General features: G+C 37.5%; 3 protein-coding genes and 1 pseudogene across 4 annotated transcripts; 2 read left to right on the top strand and 2 right to left on the bottom strand.

The window, feature by feature from the left end:
• LOC111434645 (phenylalanine--tRNA ligase beta subunit, cytoplasmic-like) lies at positions 1 to 8,184 on the bottom strand. 2 transcript variants are annotated; one of them, XM_023072111.1, is made up of 20 exons: positions 8,057 to 8,184; positions 7,906 to 7,961; positions 7,730 to 7,827; positions 7,243 to 7,372; positions 7,041 to 7,156; positions 6,613 to 6,679; positions 6,173 to 6,214; positions 5,653 to 5,694; positions 5,434 to 5,510; positions 5,047 to 5,173; positions 4,791 to 4,958; positions 4,202 to 4,327; positions 3,995 to 4,096; positions 3,770 to 3,904; positions 3,538 to 3,612; positions 2,449 to 2,556; positions 1,928 to 2,023; positions 1,734 to 1,817; positions 650 to 739; positions 1 to 282 (listed from the first exon to the last, which is right to left on the bottom strand). In XM_023072111.1, the coding sequence occupies exons 1-19, from the start codon at positions 8,112 to 8,114 to the stop codon at positions 671 to 673; spliced, it is 1,776 nt and encodes a 591-aa protein (XP_022927879.1). In that variant the 5' UTR covers positions 8,115 to 8,184; the 3' UTR covers positions 1 to 282; positions 650 to 670. The 2 variants fall into 2 exon arrangements, with proteins under 2 accessions (XP_022927879.1, XP_022927880.1); XM_023072112.1 differs by lacking the exon at positions 2,449 to 2,556.
• A 1,799-nt stretch (positions 8,185 to 9,983) lies between these two features.
• On the top strand, positions 9,984 to 12,300 carry LOC111434699. The gene is made up of 2 exons (XM_023072178.1): positions 9,984 to 10,378; positions 11,883 to 12,300. Exons 1-2 carry the CDS (start codon positions 10,079 to 10,081, stop codon positions 12,000 to 12,002), a joined length of 420 nt encoding a protein of 139 aa, XP_022927946.1. The 5' UTR covers positions 9,984 to 10,078; the 3' UTR covers positions 12,003 to 12,300.
• A 265-nt stretch (positions 12,301 to 12,565) lies between these two features.
• Positions 12,566 to 15,218, top strand: LOC111434624 (annotated as a pseudogene).
• Positions 15,219 to 15,980: 762 nt separating this feature from the next.
• On the bottom strand, positions 15,981 to 17,954 carry LOC111434697 (probable protein phosphatase 2C 63). Its single transcript, XM_023072176.1, has 4 exons — positions 17,477 to 17,954; positions 16,909 to 17,282; positions 16,503 to 16,739; positions 15,981 to 16,422 (listed from the first exon to the last, which is right to left on the bottom strand). The coding sequence occupies exons 1-4, from the start codon at positions 17,733 to 17,735 to the stop codon at positions 16,153 to 16,155; spliced, it is 1,140 nt and encodes a 379-aa protein (XP_022927944.1). The 5' UTR covers positions 17,736 to 17,954; the 3' UTR covers positions 15,981 to 16,152.
• Between the last annotated feature and the right edge of the window lie 947 nt (positions 17,955 to 18,901).

The following is an 18,901-nucleotide window of genomic DNA, read 5'->3' as shown; positions in this document are numbered from 1 at the left end:
AAAGATAAAAACGGTTGTATATTATAAACCAAAAATGACTCTAGCTGTAATCATGCCCATAAATATTTTTTTTAAAAAAAAAAAAAAAAGCTATCAGGTAGAACTGACGGTTAGCCATAAAAAATGCACTACAAATGGCCAAAGTTTCAAACGTGATCCTTATGATGAGAGCTTGAAACGAAGAAAAAAATAAAAGGCCTTCAAATTTTCGAAACCTGGCGTGCAAATGCATATGGTGTTTGGAGCATCCTGTGAAACTTAAGCAGAGGTGAACCCAGAAACCTACGGTAACCAAAAAAACATACCCACATCAGCGAAACCAAAACTGATTTCAGCGTTTTAACATAGCGAAAGATGCATAGTCTACTTCATCCGCAAAAAACAAGCTTTGTAAGAATCGCTCAATGTCGTTTTCGACATGAGAAATGGATAACTTCCACTGGAGAGGACGGGACTCCAGAGAAAGGTAGCGATAGAAATATTATGGAAAAGACTTTCAATATAGGAGGTCAAAGATGAGCTACGTATACGACGAAGAGCCTCAAGTCTTACATCGCTACATATCCCGCATAAAATTGAATAAGTAAACAAGACACCTTGAAAAATAATATTAAAGAAAAAAAGAGAGAGAGAAGCAAGGTTTACTTACTCGTCGACTGTAGAATGAATACTATAGAAAGCTCTCGATGCTAAGTTCGACAAAGGAACATGGATCAGGAATGTCAAAGTTATTCAAAACCTGAGGTCAAACAAGGGAGATATCATTAGTAGCACCATACAAATACCAACTACATTTCATTTTCGGGACCACATATCATTTTCTTCTTTCAATGTCCAGAAACAAGAATTCATCTAGAAATGCAGTAGAAGATGCAGATAAATCAGAAGATGAAGCTTGCACGCCCCCGACAGAACTAGAGCTGGAACAAGCTGGGGCCGTGAATAATAATGTTGAAAGCAAGAATTGAGTTAAGACATTGATGGCTTATCGAACTTCATGTCACTACTGCTTTTTCTAGCTTAAGCTATTGCCAAACCTAACTTGATAAGTAAACTACGGAAACACTAAATTCTGAATTGTACAAGTTACATAAAATAATGTAACAAAATGAATAAAGTTTTATTTGATAACTATTTGGTTTTTGAAAATTAAACTTATAAACACTTCTTCCACTTGTTTAATTATCTACTTTTTTATATATTTTTTTAAAAACCAAGCCAAGTTTTGAAAGCTAAAAAAGAAATCTTTTTTGTTTTTGGAATTTGACTAAGAACTCAAATATATTCTTAAGAAAGATGAAAAGCAACATAGAGAAATGGTGAGAAAAGAAGCACGACTTTCAATAATCAAATGGTTATTAAATGGGCTCTCATAAAACCAACACCAAGGAACGTGGGAGAAACTTGGCATCACTCATTGAAAAACAATGGCAAACATACAACGACAATAATTGATGAACTTATTACCAAAGTTTATATACATACATCTTATGACTTACATTTGGAACCTTGATTACTCATCACAAGAGTATTGCAAGCATGAACAACATCTCATATAAAGCTAATTGAGTAAGAATCTTGCAATGGTATCAATTTTTGAAACTCAAAGAAGCTCACAATCGATGCAAGAAAGAGAGGGAGGGGAGAACAAAGAGTGACACTATATTACACACACAAGGTATATATAATATGTTGGGGAAGATTCAAGCATAAGTTTGAAGAGGTGTTACTACCTCGGGATGAACAATGCCGAAAGTGCCAATTTTCTTTCCATTATAAATGATGTGAGCTTGTCTACCAGTAAGAAACTCTGGATTCTGGCAGGACATATAAACAAAACAAGGGAATATGCCAAGAAACAGAGTCAATTCTAAGTTTCTAATCTGTAACCTTCCATGAAATAAAGCGCACGGAATAACCCACTTACATCTGAACATTTTATGTAATACCCAGTTTCAACGCCAACTGAAACAAAAGGAGCCCCTATGACTTCCATAATTCTGTCGACCAAACCATGGATCAACTGAAATATCAAGAAAAATAAAATGATTAAAAATACAAAACGGCACCGTGAATTAACACTCGAAAAAGATGGCCACAGAAAAAAAAATGAGATTTATAAGAACATTAGTATCTTTAGAAAGCAAAGTACTATGTATCAGATGAAAATTGAGCATAATACTAACTTTATAAAATTAAGGGATTTCTTTGGTATATTTTCTAAAAGTTTTCTTCAGAAATTGTAATGCATCAAAACTTCGCTGTTTTTTTTTTTTTTACTTAGTGAACTATTCTTGTAAAGTCCTATTTGTTTTCTAATATATTCACCAACGTTTTTACACTGTCATAAAATAACACGTCTAAATGTTAGATAATTACAGAAAATAAATAGTAAATTAGGAACAATCAACGATAAAGGGCAGATCTAGACTTCCTTAAGATTCTTACCTCAAACCCAGAATTGGCACTGCAATATAGAGCAGCAAGATGACGATGATTTCTTGCGCCAACATCTTTTGCATTATCCAGTAATGATACATCACCTACTTCAAATATCTAGAACAAAAAAGTTGACAGATAATTTAACTTTCTAAGCTTTTTTGATGTTGACTTTAAAACAAACAGGCCTTCAAAAAAATATATTGAGACGATAGCTTAATAAACAGATAACATCCTTGTTTTTCAAACCACCCATGAGCGCCCCAACAGTTCGCCTGCCCCTAGAATGATCTCATGAAACAAATAATTGTAAAAATGGACTACACTAGAAATCTTCATGAGACCTTAAAGAATGCCAATCCAACTGGGGAAACTCCTAAACCCTCTCTTTATTCAGAAAATAAATTCAATAAGCATAAAAGTACAAACGAGTACAAGAAGCACAAAATGAAAGAAAAGACAAACCTCCTCTTCCTAAGAATCTATTTACAATTTCTACCATTTACCAGTATACTTACAAAAATCAATAACCATTACATAGAGCATACTGGAACAATGAAGACTCAGAGACCCATTTTATCAAGTAATTCAGCTTGTAACTCCAAGACCTACTAAAAACAACCGTACAAACTACTTATCTTTTCTTCTCCGAGAAGACCTCGACTGGAAAATACCATATGTAAATTTTTCCTACTCGTTCAGGTCCTAATTGTCGTTTAGAGGTTAAACCAACATAACAGTCACACCTCACCATAACTAACAATTGAACTCTACAATTCTTCCCCAAGAACAATGGAGTCTGAGCACATTTCATAGCAGTTGACCTACTTTTGCGTCCACAGCATGACACTAAGCCACAGACAACATCAAGATGTAATAAACATCACGTAAGCTTATTACACACTTAAAACCTAGAACAGTTGCCACGTGTAACTTCAAAATATGCATACACTTACTACCAGCGCACATTCATACAACGTGCATGTGTATATTAATGCCACATGTCTACCAATTTTTTTATCACAAGTGACAACAGTTTCAGAGATTTGGACCTCCATGTGGTAAATAAATGAAGTCATTGAAAATTTATGCATGTACCTTTATGGGCTTTGGATGATCTTTATTATGTCCAACAGTTTTCAAAAGACCAGGCATAAGACTGGTTCGTACAACCTGGCAATGTTGAGAAAGTGCAAAAAGTTATTACCAAGGCAGAGCATCATTCCAAATGTTTAGTGAAAGCATACATAATTCAAGTGATTTCTAGCATGTGGCATACTTAGATAGGTTTACCCAAGTTGATAAAAAATATCAGATGGGGTTTACAAACCTCAAAATCAGTTGAACGGGGATTTCCGATGATAACAGCGGTAGATTTATCATCTTCACGCTTTAACATGGAAAAGTTCTCTTTATAAGAACATAGGATCCATGTAAGTACCTCCGTGAACCCAGTCATTGCAATCTAAACAGAAACAAGTGAACAAACAAAATGGTAAGCAAGGAAGTTACATGTCCAAAGCATATAGAAAAATCAACTGTTACTAAAACGTACCTCTGCTCTGATAAGGTCACTGAACTCATTTAGTGGTAGAGGCTGCAAAGATGCAGGTTTACTTTTTGGGATGTTATTGAACCCATAAGCAATAGCAACATCCTAGAAATGAATAAATTTACAAGATCAATAACTATTTGCAAGGTGAAAAGAAATTATGTATAGACATGTATTCACAAGATTATCCCTCCTATGTACTATTTTTACCTCCATGACATCACATGCGTGAAGCACATCACTCCTTGTTGGGGGCACTGATATAGTTATACTAGACTTGTCACCTGACATTGACTGCTTAGCGTGTAATTGCATCCTATTTAACAAACTGGTAACCTGGAAGATTGTAAAATATCACAAACCACATCATATTCATTCCATTGTACCAATATAATACCTACTTATCAATTCCCCCCATTTTGCAAATGCTTAGAATTGGAACTTACAATAACTTCCAATTGATGGCATTCCATAGTTGAAATTAATCCTTGTCTTCTTTGGGTAAAGAACCAAGAAAATTGAATTATTTTGAATACGTTGAACATCCTAACATTATCTTCTAAGATTTTATAGTCTGGCATTAGCAGCAAGCCAAAGTAAAATGCTAAACTCAAGCCTCGAGGAAAACTTCAGCACAAAAAAAAAAAAAAATAGTGAATGCCAAAGGTCACAATAAATTATTGATTCTTATATAAGTTTCTATTATGATATAGGAGGATACTGAATATGTGTTAAGGAAACCGTATGGTATGGCTAAAAATAAAGTTTAAAAAAAGCATATATGAGCTTATAAAACTACCTCTTCTGCCTCCAATGAGACTCCAATGCAATTAGTGATATAAGACAGAGAAACTTCCATATTGTAGAGAGATAGCTCTGGATAAATACTTGACTTCCCATCAGAATATACCACTTCAACTGGCTCGATTTCGAACTTCTTTTTGCACAGCGCTGAAAATATAGTCACCTAAGAAGATTACAAGAAATTCCAAAAATTAGGGATTACTTTATATCAGCAAATAAACTTTTCCACAACTACTCAAAAAAATTATTACCATAGTATTCAATACAATATTTGCCTTTGTCAGATCAGTTGCAGTGCATTCAATAAACACATGCTTTGTCTTCAAAGTAATAGCCGAATGTGCACCATTGATAATTGGTGGTAAAGACAAAACAGTTCTGCAGCAAGGAGCTCAATATATTTCAAAATGTGGTATATTTTATGTTTAGAGCCGTTCTCAATAATAACAAAAAAAAAAAAAAAAAAATCTTCTTTCTTCGAAAAAATTCAGAAAACTAAGAGAAACTACAAATATTTTCAATAAGCTAATGAAAACTATAAAATGCACATGTTTTCTGATAGTAAGAAGTAAACCAGCCAATTAAGTTCTATAAGATCCCAACAATTTCAAACATAAGAAAGTGTGGTGGTAGTATACCTGTTGCGATCAAACAAAACGGGAAATACAGGTGATTTTTCTATTATGTGCAAGAACTTCTTCAGCTTCAAATCTGACTGCAAATGAGCATGGAGAAACATGGATCAAAATATCTCGACATCGATTTCAGAAAAAGGGAAACTAAAAAACATCATAACAACATACATCTAGGACTTAATACCAGACAGAAAATAGATATATTCTTATTACGGCACTTACTTTATAGAACTCCATCAGCTCATCAGCTCTGAAACTCTTCGTCTGCATCACATAAAAAAATAAAAAAAAGTTAGTTCCAAACCACATAAAAAGACAGACGATAATCTTAACTAGGTCAATGGTTGAGTCAGTATATCTCATTCTCATAAAACCCATAATGAAATGTTTCACGGAGAGATCTACTAACAAAGAAATTGACATTTCAAAAGTTTGCTAGAAGAGAAATCATGGAGTTGTTTCCCTCACTAAAAAAATCAGCAAATACTGAATGTTTATGAAAGAATCAAATTTAGGAACAGACAACTGAAAATCAATTCCTACAAATATCTAAGTGAAATCAACTAAGGTTATTTCAGAACAACATATCAACACGCAGCAAGTACATATTTGATTCCTTTAAGTCATGGAAATAAGACCTTTCAAAAAGGAAAAAAATGAAATCTGAAATACTCATTTTGCTGAATCTCATCAACGGATAAAAAGAGGGAAAAACTTGTCCTAGGTGCATTATATATTTTACCTGTTTCAGTGGCACAAAGTTTATAGCTGTTGGTGGCAAAGCCTGAAACAAATGAGGGGAAAGTGAGATTGTCAACGTTAGGTCACTGTATTCACTGGAACAGATGAGTATCGACCAAAAGCTAACAAAAGCGCGAGAGAGAGAGAGAGAGAGAGAGAGAGAGAGAGTTAACCACAACTAACACTTCAATCATCAGAGAGCAGAATCTATAATATTGCACTACAGCAGCAGCCTTTTTTTAGTTTTTCATTATTGTTCCAAAACATACACTTCAAGGATGAAAGGATTAACTTTACAGAATAATTTTCCAGAGATGTTACAGAAACTGAGGATGAATACACAGACAATGCAATCTAATGCTACACAGCACATTCAACTAGACCTACTAATAGAAACAGAATATTTATTGTCCCAAGACTATGATCACAAGGAAATCCCACCTCATAGGTGAAAGGGCCTTCAAGTGTATCCAGATCATGAGTTCCAATGGCAACGAGGGTTCTCCGTCTAAAAAACATCAAACAAAACTCTTAAGACAATACTTCCAGCACAAATGAAAATAAAAAGAGGAAGAATTAGAAAGTAAAACATACAAATCAGACGTAGCAAAAATATTATAGTCAACAAAAGAATTGCTCATGCACCAAAAAATAACTATGTCTTGATCACAAAATTACGTCATTGCTACATACTTGGACTCCATGTCCTATATCCTATTGGAATTGCTAAAACAAAACAATACAACTTGTAATTCTCGACTCAGTAGCTTTACGACTTGTGTGGCTGGATGGAAATCAGAACAATGCACAAAATAGGAGAAAATCACAATGAATATGATACCAATAAACTAACTACAATCCAAACTTACCGACATATGTTCTGATGAAGTTTGTCTTGCAGATCAATAAAACTATTATAACTTGCTTCATCAAAAGTTATGTCTCTCAAAACAGCACAAACCACGTAAGGACGAATCGAGGAAGTCTGAGAAGTTGAAAGTTCCAGATAAATAGAAACAAGTTGACATCATCTATAATTATATAAATTACATATTCAAATGGAAACTATACCTCAGGTTTTACATGCATTTTGTGCATAGATTCCTTGGTGATATTGGTTAATTTATAGCTGGGTGTCGCCTCCTGCTTATTAAAAATGCGCAGTGCTTGAGCAAGCCCTTCAAGACAGAGCAAATCGTATCTACAAAACCATAAAGTAGATTTACAAGTTATATCTCAGATGCCTACAACTACAACGTTCAAATAGTTTTATAATCTCCAATGAAATTTACAACGGTCTTCTACCTTTTGCAAAAAAAAAAAAAAATCCAAGAACTCAAAATGAGGCCAATGCAGGCACATTTACAAATAGATAAAAATTGTTCTTTTAGAAGAAAAATAAACATCTTGGATGCGTTACAATCTGTGCCTAACCTAGCAGAAATCTCAAGGACTTGTCCGGACACGCACGCACACAGAGAAGAAGAAGGGGAAACAAACGCTCCATCCCCGTATTGAATCCTAATTGCAATTTAGAGAAAATTATAAAGAAATGTACCTGTTTGCGGGGACTTCAATCTTGTAGATGACTTCTTCATCTTCATCAGCTTCTTCTTCCAAATGCTTCTCTTTCCTAATAATCGCCTTCTCTGTCGTCTACAGTCAACAAGCCAAAGTAAAAAAGAAAATTCACATCCAAATCATGAACGTAATCGAGAAAAAAAAAATACTTACAACATCATCAAGCTCAATTCCAAACCTAAAGCACAGCTCTTCGAACTCTTCCTGCGCTAAGAAATGAAAATGAAACAAAATTAAATGAAATTAACAGAAAGCAATTACATAATTGAACAACGTAACATATCATTGAAAACTTCAAGCTCACAATAAGTTCTTCCGAGGGCAGCAAATAAACGATCTCTTCCGACGCTTACGGTCGGCATGGTCGACTCTTCTTCTGAAGGAACAAAGGCTACACGAGCAAGCAACAAAAACACTAGAGCAGCGCAGAATCGCCTGCGGAGCCCTTTAGAGCAGTCTGCTCCCACGCCAGACGCGACGCTTAGCCAATTGGGCTAATGGGCTTATTCTTCGTTTATGGGCTCAAAAGAAACGGCCCATTCAGAAAACTTGTTTTTCCCACGTGGAAAATTGGTAAATTATGGGATATATACGAATATATTTATCGTAATTTTCAAAATTATTCACATTGAAAAAGATTCTTAAAAAAAAAAGAAATTTGACTTTAAAAATCTATTGCTCTATTTGGTACGCAATCTAAAATTAAATTTATAAATTAAATTTTAGTTCAAGTTGAATATAAATTATTTTTAATTAATTTGTGAACATATATATATATATTGTTATAAATTTTATATAGTTAATATTTTACAATATTATATAATTTATAATATAATATATTTATTATATTTCTTAAAAATTTTATTTTTTAATATTATCGAAATTTTTTGTGTGTGTGGGATCATAAAAATCATGGATTACTCTTACCATTATAAGCAATCTCACCAAGAGATAGTAGGTTGTGCCCTCCACACGTAGGACAGACAATGGGCAACCCTCAAGTGACACCCATCTGACCCTGTTTAGGCCAAGATTGAGAAGTTTCATGATGCAACCGAGAAGAATGGTTCATCATCTAACACACGAAGAGTGCATTGAAGCAAAGTTGAGGCCTATGCAAAGCTCGAGAGAACGATGCTACACAAGTGTCGAAGACAAGCTCAAAGAGGGTTGGGTAGGGCTTGGGCCATAACCTCAGAAATTGGAGTTTCGATGAGTTTCAATGTGCAATTTGGGAATTAAGTTCGCCGATATGGAAGATGAAAGCTCACCGAGTTTGGTTTCAAATGAATACTCGACCGACTATGCACAAGGTCGTATGTTCACTCGCCAAAATGACGTCTATCGAGAATGATTAATGTCTCGAAATGTACTATAGGAGAGACATGGTATTGGCTCTCCACCACTCCTTAGGCCTTGTGGCCTAAGCGAGCTACATAATGGCACGTGCGTGTGTCACAACATAGGCAAGCGTCTCAAAATGAGCGTCTTAAGCGTCTTTCTTTGAAAAGGGTCTTTCAAGGATAGTACCAGACAACAAGGGTGTGTCAATATTGCGCCCCAACCCATATGTCAAAGGTTGGATTTATGCACTCACTATCCAAAATGTATCTCATAAATGGTTTAGCATAAACACGGGAGAATCCGATGCTCAAGAGAAATCAGATGGATGGATGTTCGGGATGTCTCGATGAGATGATTGACACATGGATCAGTTCCCAACGGATGTGTCCGAGCAAGCCAAGATGACCGATGTGTCCCAAAGCGTGGGATGATATCACGATGCATGGATCGTGTTATTAGGAACCAAGATGACAATGAGATGCGATGTTGTTGTGTCGTAACGATTGAACATGCACACACGAACGACGTATGTGGCCGTACAAACATGGATTTCGAGCAAACGATACTCGATTAGCGAAGGCAAATCTCATCAACGATCCGACGAAGCCACAAAATTAGGCAAAAAATGTGAATGAAGCTTGAGTTCTCCTTAAGGTTTTATAACCGTAAACATGTTAAGACAACAACACCACATTATTAAAAAATTACGATCGCAACACCACGAATTAGGGGTTGGTGGGATGGGTAATCCTTATTAAATCGGGCCCAACATTCGTACTCGACCTGAATCGGGCCTAACAGGGCCCAGAAACTCAGATTAGGCCCAAAGCCCGATAATGGCATTGTTGTAATTCCAGATAACTTGACTGGATTAAGGCGCGTTCAGAATTTCGAGCTTCTCGGTCTCACCACTTCACCTTCGCTCTATCCAGTTTACCGAGCGCACAGGCACACCCAACACTTCCAGTCGTCAGTTCCGGCCATGGCTTTCGTCTCCACCTTCATCTCCGGCGAACTGTCGCTCCTCACAGTCAGAGCCTCCGCCACCCCCTCCTCCGTCAAGCATCCCTATCAATTCCCTCCGTCTAATTTGCACTTCGCCCGCACCGTTACCTTCGCTTCTACCTCCAACCAGGCCACTGCCTCCCAACGCCAGCCCCGAGGTATCATGAAGCCCAAGCGGATTTCTCCGGAGATGCAGGCGCTTGTCGGTGTTCCCGAGATTTCCCGTACCCAAGCCCTTAAGGTCATTTGGGCTCACATTAAAGAGCATAATCTTCAGGTAGAATTTCTCTTCCTCTGTTGTTTTTCATTTTTCCTTGTCTCTTTATTTCCATGTTTGTTTTCCTTTCACCTCGTCTTCGTCTTTCAGTGATACTAGTTAATTAGAGAATAGGTTTTTCGGTGACCACTTTTAGGGGTTTTTGCTCTGTTCTGAGGATATTGTATGATGTATCGGCTTGCGTGACGAAAGAGTCTTGTTCTGAAATGATGTCTGAAGCCCTCATTTCCGAACAAGACCTTGGATGGTTTGTTTAGAGTTTTCTTACTGTGTTCTGTTTAAAATTTGCTTCGATAATCATTAGATTAATTTCTACGACTCTTAATTCTTCATTTGACGATAGATTAGGGGAGTTTTGTTCCGAGTTGTGATGTATTAGCATATGAAAATGTCTTGTTGTCTTTTAAATTTTCATAGTGTTCTTGTTGGGCTGCGCTATAATGACCATTGGATGAATTTCTACCACTATTAGTGCATTGTTTTGAAGATGTTTTGGTATTTGGGTAGTAATTCTATAAGATTTGATATCCTTGTTGTTGAGAGTTCTTCTTTTATGAGGGGTTTCAAGATGATTTTGCTGCTTCGGAGTTTCATGGTTAACTTTTTTCTGATTTGTGCATTTGTTTTCAAAGACTAAGAACAGATTTAGCAAAATTTCTGTTCATTCTCTGGTTTTCATTCATCTCTGAAGTTGAATCCACCCATTTTAGTGCAATATTTCTTGAACATAAATACCTTCTCTTTGTGCATTTACCATAGACTCATTCCATAATGTCTGCACAGATTCTTCTACCAGCCTCCACCATTCATTGAGCTCTCTCCTCGTTAGGCATTTCTTCTTATTGACTCTTCATAAACTCTCCCCAACTCTGTCAACCAATTCTAATTCTTTATTCCTTCCCACATTTCTATCCCTACTTGAGTTCTTCACATAGATTCCGTTTTCTCTAACTTCATAATGTTATAATTATTCCTCTTGAAGCAGTTGTTGGGGTTTCCTCAGCGTGCTTTTCAGCCCTGGCTTTTGTAACTTTAGTTGGCTAAGGATTATGGATTATGGAAACTTTTATATTTTCGTTTAGTCACCAGATAATGGTATTCGCTCATCGGCGGGTTTTTGCTCGCGTTCTAGGGCGGTTCTGAAAAGTTGCTTTCTCCTTCCAATATCTCAATGTTCCCCTAGGAAACAACGGGACCTGGATTTCGAAAAGAAAGAACCTAAAACGGGAACCCTAGTTTGGAAACCCTAAATTGAGTCACGGTCATCATTTTTTTGTGCATGTTGGCGATATATACTTTAGTTCCTTGAGTTCTCTTACATTAAATGCTGCCTAATACTTCACAAAGAAACAGAAAATTTGTATGATAGTGGCCTTCTCAGAAATTAGGGGTTCAAAGCACAGAAACCGAAAGTCGAGTCGATTTGTTTTGTTTTGTTTCTGATTCTATTCTTCATTCTTTTCAATATTTGTTTTGTTTTTTATTGTGTTCATCTTTGTTTTAGAAACCGAGCGACAAAAAAGTCATAATCTGCGACGAGAAGCTGAAGAACATATTCGGAGGGAAAGATGAAGTTGGGTTTCTGGAGATTGCAGGATTGATAAGTCCCCACTTTCTAAAATGATTGGAAGTACGGAAAATAGGGATCTGGGGACATTCAGTTGAGTCCATGAAGATGAACTTTGTGTGTGTTGTTTTGTTGTGGAAGTCTCCAAATCCGGTTGATGCGGATGCTTTTAGGTATTATTCCTCACTGAATCCTGGCGTTCAGAGCCCTTTTGTTTGTAGTAGTGGATACAGAGGAAAGCTTTTGTAAGAACTTTGGTTGGAGATTTGTGTAGGGATTATTATATTCAAATCTTTGTTGCTCATTAGTTTGGGAAATCTTTCACTTTTTAATACTACATGCTTACCATTTTGCACTTGGGTTTGCACTTAGCTTCGCCCGATGTGATCGATCAACACATTGTTGTGGCTACCTATTCTAAACCATTGGAGGTATGATGACACTGTAACTTTTAGTTTCTCTACCCTTAAACTTTTAGGTCTCGAAAATACCTTCACTGTTAGTTTTGGATGGAAATCGTTAGTATCGTTTCATAAATACCCTTGAAAGTTCAAGAGTATTTTAACATCGATTAAGGTCAACCCATCGAAAAAAATCTAACTTCATTGAAAAAGGAAAAAAAGAAGAATACAAATAATTTCATCTTCAAAATCTGGGGAGATCAAAACTTCACATAAACCCCCACTGCAAAATTCTAAACCCCGCCAAACTCTGCAGTGGCTAAAAATGGCAGATAAGGTTGTTCTTCCCCTCCTCCTCCCCAGTCCACCGCCCTCCAAACCCCTCTTCCCCGTCTTCCACGACCATCCCCCGCAGCCGACACTATCCTTTCCTCAGCCGCAGCCGCTCTCTTCCCCATCATCACCCATAGCCCCTCTTCTCCAAGGCATCCTTCATCCCCACCAAGACCCCTCTTCCCCTCAAACCCATAACCCCAAATCCATTTCCAGAACCCACACCCGAAAAGGCCGATCCCGCGGGAAGCCATGGTCGCACCACCGTCTCTCTACAAAGGGTAAACAAATTCTCGATTCTTTACTCAACCCAGAATTAGATTCCTCCTCTTTTAACGAAATTTTGCTTCAATTGTTTGAAACCAGTCCCGTAGAGCTTAATTTCACCCCTGAATCTGCTTCATTCGATATTTTGGGGATAATCAAGGGCTTAGTGTTTCGCAATAAGAATGAAGTAGCCTTGCGTGTTTTTGAATTTTGTGGTACTCGGAAGGATTTTGCATCGATTTTGAATAGCTCTGTCATTACTGTGATTATTAGTGTTCTTGGTAAACAGGGTCGGGCTTCTTTTGCAGCTTCTTTGCTTCATGAGCTTCGAAACAATGGAGTAATTATTGACATTTATGCTTATACTTCTTTGATAACTGCTTATGCTAGCAATGGTAGATATAGAGAGGCTGTGATGTTTAACAAGCTAGGACAAGAAGGTTATACACCAACTTCAATTCTTATAATATCATCTTGAATGCCTATGGGAAAATGGGTATGCCTTGGAGTAAAATTGCTGCCATTGTTGATAGCATGAAGAGTTCCTGGGTTGCCCCAGATTTGTGTACATATAATACGCTTATTAGCAGTTGCTGCAGAGGGTCATTGTATAAAGAAGCAGCAGAGGTGTTTGAAGAAATGAAAGCAGCTGGGGTTAGTCCCGATGAGGTTACTTACAATGCGTTGTTGGATGTGTATGGGAAGTCTCGACGACCTAAGGAAGCGATGGAGGTTTTGAAGGAGATGGAATCGAGCCGTTTTGCGCCAAGTATTGTGAGTTATAATTCATTGATATCTGCTTATGCGCGGGACGGTTTGTTAGATGAAGCTATGGAGCTAAAAAGACAGATGATGGAGAAGGGGATTGAGCCTGATGTTTTTACTTACACGACGTTGTTGTCTGGTTTCGAGAAGACGGGAAAGGACGATTGTGTGATGAGAGTATTTGATGAGATGAGAGTTGCAGGGTGCCAACCGAATATATGCGCATTCAATGTGTTGATTAAGCTGCACGGTAAGAGGGGGAATTTCGTGGAGATGATGAAGGTTTTCGTGGAGATTAAGGTATGCGAGTTTGCGCCTAATATTGTTACTTGGAACACACTTTTGACAGTGTCTGGGCAAAACAGGATAGATTGTGAGGTCTCATGAGTGTTCAAAGATGAGTGTTCAAAGAGATGAAAAGGGCAGGTTTTGTGGCTGAGAGGGACACTTTCAACACTCTAATAAGCGCTTATAGTAGATGTGGTTTGTTCGACCAAGCCATGGCTATCTATCGAAGAATGTTGGATGCTGCGTTTGCTCCCGATCTGCCGATGTACAATACTGTTTTAGCAGCCTTGGCTCGGGGAGGCCTTTGGGAGCAGTCGGAGATAGTGCTCGCCGAAATGAAGAACGGTCGGTGTAAACCTAACGAGTTAACATATTGTTCTTTACTTCATGCTTATGCCAATGGCAAAGATATCCGGCGGATGTCTGCACTTGCTGAGGAAATCCATGCCAGCATTATTGAACCTCAAGCTGTGCTTTTGAAGACATTGGTTTTGGTTTATAGTAAAAGCGATCTTTTGATGGAGACCGAGCGTGCTTTCTTCGAACTTAGGAAGCACGGTTTTTCGCCTGATTTAAGGACTCTAAATGCCATGGTTTCGATCTATGGTAGGAGAAGGATGGTTTTGAAAACCAACGAAATTTTAAACTTCATGAAGGATAGCGGATATACTCCGAGCTTGACTACTTATAATAGCCTAATGTACATGTACAGTCGCTCGGAGAACTTCGACAAGTCGGAGGAGATTTTGAGGGAAATTATTGGGAAAGGAATAAAGCCTGATATCATTTTGTTTAATACCGTTATTTTCGCCTATTGTCGGAATGGTCAAATGAAAGAGGCGTCGAGGATATTTGGTGAAATGAAGGATTTCTGGCTTGTCCCAGATGTAATTACGTATAATACCTTCAATGCAAGCTATGCTGCTGACTCGATGTTTGTAGAGGCGATCGATGTGGTGAGCTATACGATCAAGAATGGATGTAAGCCTAATCCGAACACATACAACTCTCTAGTAGACTCGTTTTGTAAACTAAATCACTGGGAGGATGCAAATAGTTTCGTCTCAAACCTTTGCAATCTCGACCCACACATAACGAAAGAAGAGAAACGCAGGTTGCTGAAGCATATAAGCAAAAAAAAGAAATGGTCATAGCAATGAACAATGCAAGCTTGGGTCGTAGATATGATTAGATTAAATTGTAAATTTTGAGATTTTATCGAACCTCAAAATTTTAACTTTTAAACTCTTAAAAATGAGATTAATTTGACAATTCGTTAAAAAATCGACCAAGATCAACCTCATGAATGCATTGCAAATCTACAATGTCTCGTGGGCCAAACCACTCAATGGATAAAAGTTGATAACATGTTGATATTCCCCAAGAGCTCACATCAACAGGAAGGTTTGACATCTCAACGTCAGCTCTTTGCCACTTGGGACTGAAGTATGTTTCTAAGAGTTAGTTTGTTTACCCATTGAAGCGGTATGTGTGAGCTAGGTTCAGAACGTCGTGAGACAGTTAGGTCCATATTCAAGTGAGCCTTAGAGCCACATTGACTATGGACCTAACTGTACGTGAGCCAGGTTCAAAACGTCGTGAGACAATTTAGTCCATATCCAATGCGGGCGTTAAAGCATTGAGAGGACCTTTCCCTAGTACGCCCATTAAAACAGTACGTGAGCTAGGTTCAGAACGTCATGAAACATTACGGTCCATATCCGATATGGGCGTCACAGCATGAAAGGACCTTTCCCTAATGCACCCATTAAAATGGTACGTGAGCTAGGTTCAAAACATCGCAAGACAATTCAGTCTTTATCCAACATACGCATTAGAGCATTGAGAGGACTTTTCTCTAGTACGAGACGACGGATAGAAATTAGAAATACTCCCAACGATTATAGAAAACCAATAAACAAAAGTGGCTGCCATTGTTGAATTCCACAACTTCATACAAGTCAACGGGGGAAAAAGTCAATAAAAAACCAAGAAAAACAAGTGGTTATATTTGAGTATAAAAAAATCAAAGGAAGTTGGTTTATATTAGCAGCAGCAATTAGTGATATAAATTTATCTATCTACAACAACTCTCTCTATCCCCTACCTACCATTGCCTCCTATTTCTGTGTGTATCAATAAATTCATATTTTTCACAACATTGTGTGAAGTTTTTCCTCACCCTCATAGTTTGAATTAAGGGAGAAAACATCGACAGGTGCGTTAGTGTACCCGGTAACGATGTTCTTTGCTCGGCTCGTACGTGAGCCTTTGTTATGGTCGAGATACATGACGATGACCGTGATGTCATCATGGAAATGACGTCGAATACCCTTTTCGAGCTTCTTTATCTCGGCATACCTCATCTCCCGCTTCCTCGCCGCCTCGTGTAGGGCAGCATTCACTAATCTCTTTGCAATTCCCTGAATCAGTTAAAAGAAAGTGTAATGTTTAGAAAGCTTTGTAAATGACATGAATGGGAAGGAAGAACTCTGCAACTTACAGCTCTTGGGTTCTTCACAACTATCTCCACAGCAGCCTCATCAGTCAGTTGTTCCCAGAGGCCATCTGATGCAAAGATCAGGAATAAGTCTTGTGGTTTGAGCTCGCGTGTTAGTATCGATGGCTCGGCTGTCATTACCGGTCGCTTCAATGGAACAGGATTCCCAAATTGTTGGAATATTGGATCCCGGTTGAACTCGGGTTTCTTTAAATAGACATCACCGATTGATCTTGAAACCTATAGTCAAACGGATAAGTGTCATGGTCATGCTTGTCTAACACGTGTTGCTTAGTGCAATTGTGACACTAGAGAGCTACCAGTAATCACATCCACTAAAACCATAACTAAAGAATTCTAATGATTCGAGTTGAACAAGAACAAGAAGAAATTCATGAGCAAAATGGACCTGAATTATGCCCTTTATCCTCCAAACTCCACGAGTATAGACAACGATATGAGCGTCGTCGGGATGAAGTGCAACAACCTCTTCCCTAATTTCATCGACACCGACGTTGTGATCGGTCGACAACCGTTCTGCAACGACGGGTGTTCTTTGATTCTCAGAAACTCTACGGCCAAGAACAGCTCTCGAATCACCAAGATTCGCAATGTATAACTTCTTATTAGAAATTGCACCAACAAGACAACATGATCCAACAGATGCAATTTGTGGCTTAGCAGGCAAAGCCGTCTTCACCAAACGCAAAAACTCCTCTTCAGTAGCATTGAATGCTTTCTTAATAACATCCTCTGATAGCCCACCTTGTTCTAAAGCAAACTCTGCAACATAAACTCAAAACCTAAATTCATATGAACAATTTCCAATTCATCCAACCATTTGATTCAGTTCATATTCAAAACAAGTTCAGAAAACCAGAGATACTCCCATCAAATCAAAACAAGACCTAAAAACTAGCAAATCCCACAAAATTTCCAGAATTCAAAGCACAAAACGCGTTCGAACAGAGACTCACTGTGCATATAAGGAACAAGATGCTTATTAACGAAGCGAGAAGCCTCAGGGCCGCCATGGCCATCATAAACACCAACATAAGTAGCAGAAGGGGACGTGAAAACCTGACTCTGATCTTCAAGACAAGAGTTAGCCTGAACAACAGCGATCGAGTAATCACCAGAGGCATGAGGCTTCAAATCCGAGTGCCAGAGCAGCCCATCGCCGGCCCATCGCCCAAAACACCGCTCAAGCGGCCGATAGCACGATCTTAGCATCATGGGCTCCGAATGAACACACAATCAAACCCTATTGTTGAAATAAATTAGGTTTAGAGTACGAAAGTTTTGGGAGAAGAGGCGAAATTGGGTTGAAGGGCAGAGGGAAAGTAGAAGAAAAGGAGGAAGAACCGCGTGATTTGAAGGAAAGGATCAATGAAAACTGAAATTGCAACCATTTTTGATTCACTAACGCGTAATTTAAGTGTCCAATTTTGTTTTTCTCTTACCATTCATCCTCCATTTTAATGCCGTCTGTTGACTTTTCATCCCCCCTCTTGCAATTTCCATCCATAAATTTCTATAAAAAATTTCCTTTTCAAACCTTTCCCTTTTGGTTTCAATCCTAAATTACAAGTTTTGATCTATAAAATCGTGTTTGAATTTCTAAAATAGTGTTTGGAGTTGCTCCGACTCCATTTTCTATCCGTCTCCTCAATTAATAACTTCAATTTTTACTCTCGATCGTTCGTTATAGACTCCCAAATTTTTAAAACAACTTTTTGTGTGGACTCGATTTTCTTAATTTACTGTCGGTCTTTTTAACTCAATAAGTTCAATTTTTGTAAACTCCCAAACTTAATAACGCAATTTTAACTGTACTCGATTTTTATCTTTTTACTCAATAAGTTCAATTCTAACTGTCTGATTTTCTAAATTTACTGTGAGTCAATTTTCACGCTTGTAGACTCCCAAACTTTTTTACGTCAACTCTAACTGCCTTTTTGTAGACTCGATTTTCTAAATTTACTGTGAGCCAATTTTGACTGTTGTAGACTCCCAGACTTATTTACCATTCTAACTGCCTTTTTGTGGACTCTATTTTCTAAATTTACTGTCAGTCTTGTAACTCAATAAGTTCAATTTTCACAGTTTTACGAGTCAATTCTAAACTGCCTTTTGTGACATTCACAACTTTCCTCTTTCCTATATTTTTCACTTTAGTCTCTATTTCTTTACTCCTTTTTTTTTCCATAATTATACTAAATAGACTTTTAAAAAAAAAGTTTTTTTATTTTTATCTATTTTACCCTTAACATTGGTATATAATTTTTTTAATCTTAAAAAAAAAACATGTTTTTACCATACCCTTCAAATTTCAATTAAAAAACAAAAAAAAATTATATTTAAAAATAGAAAACTCTTAAAAGTAAAAAATTAAAAAAAAA

This window comes from Cucurbita moschata, unplaced genomic scaffold, assembly GCF_002738365.1.
Source record: "Cucurbita moschata cultivar Rifu unplaced genomic scaffold, Cmos_1.0 Cmo_Scf00045, whole genome shotgun sequence".
Lineage (NCBI taxonomy): Eukaryota > Viridiplantae > Streptophyta > Magnoliopsida > Cucurbitales > Cucurbitaceae > Cucurbita > Cucurbita moschata.
The sequence above is the reverse complement of the archived record's forward strand: the minus strand, read 5'-3'. Positions and strand labels throughout refer to the sequence as shown.

Coding starts and splice junctions, on each gene's coding strand:
- LOC111434699 (XM_023072178.1), top strand. CDS start 10,079: ATGGCTTTCGTCTCCACCTTCATCTCCGGCGAACTGTCGCTCCTCACA. Junction 10,379..11,882: donor TTAAAGAGCATAATCTTCAG/GTAGAATTTCTC, acceptor TCTTTGTTTTAG/AAACCGAGCGACAAAAAAGT.
- LOC111434697 (XM_023072176.1), bottom strand. CDS start 17,735: ATGATGCTAAGATCGTGCTATCGGCCGCTTGAGCGGTGTTTTGGGCGA. Junction 17,283..17,476: donor TCTTGTTCCTTATATGCACA/GTGAGTCTCTGT, acceptor TTTATGTTGCAG/AGTTTGCTTTAGAACAAGGT. Junction 16,740..16,908: donor GGATAAAGGGCATAATTCAG/GTCCATTTTGCT, acceptor GTTTGACTATAG/GTTTCAAGATCAATCGGTGA.
- LOC111434645 (XM_023072111.1), bottom strand. CDS start 8,114: ATGCCGACCGTAAGCGTCGGAAGAGATCGTTTATTTGCTGCCCTCGGA. Junction 7,157..7,242: donor AAATGCATGTAAAACCTGAG/GTATAGTTTCCA, acceptor TCAACTTCTCAG/ACTTCCTCGATTCGTCCTTA. Junction 5,174..5,433: donor GTTTTGTTTGATCGCAACAG/GTATACTACCAC, acceptor TCCTTGCTGCAG/AACTGTTTTGTCTTTACCAC.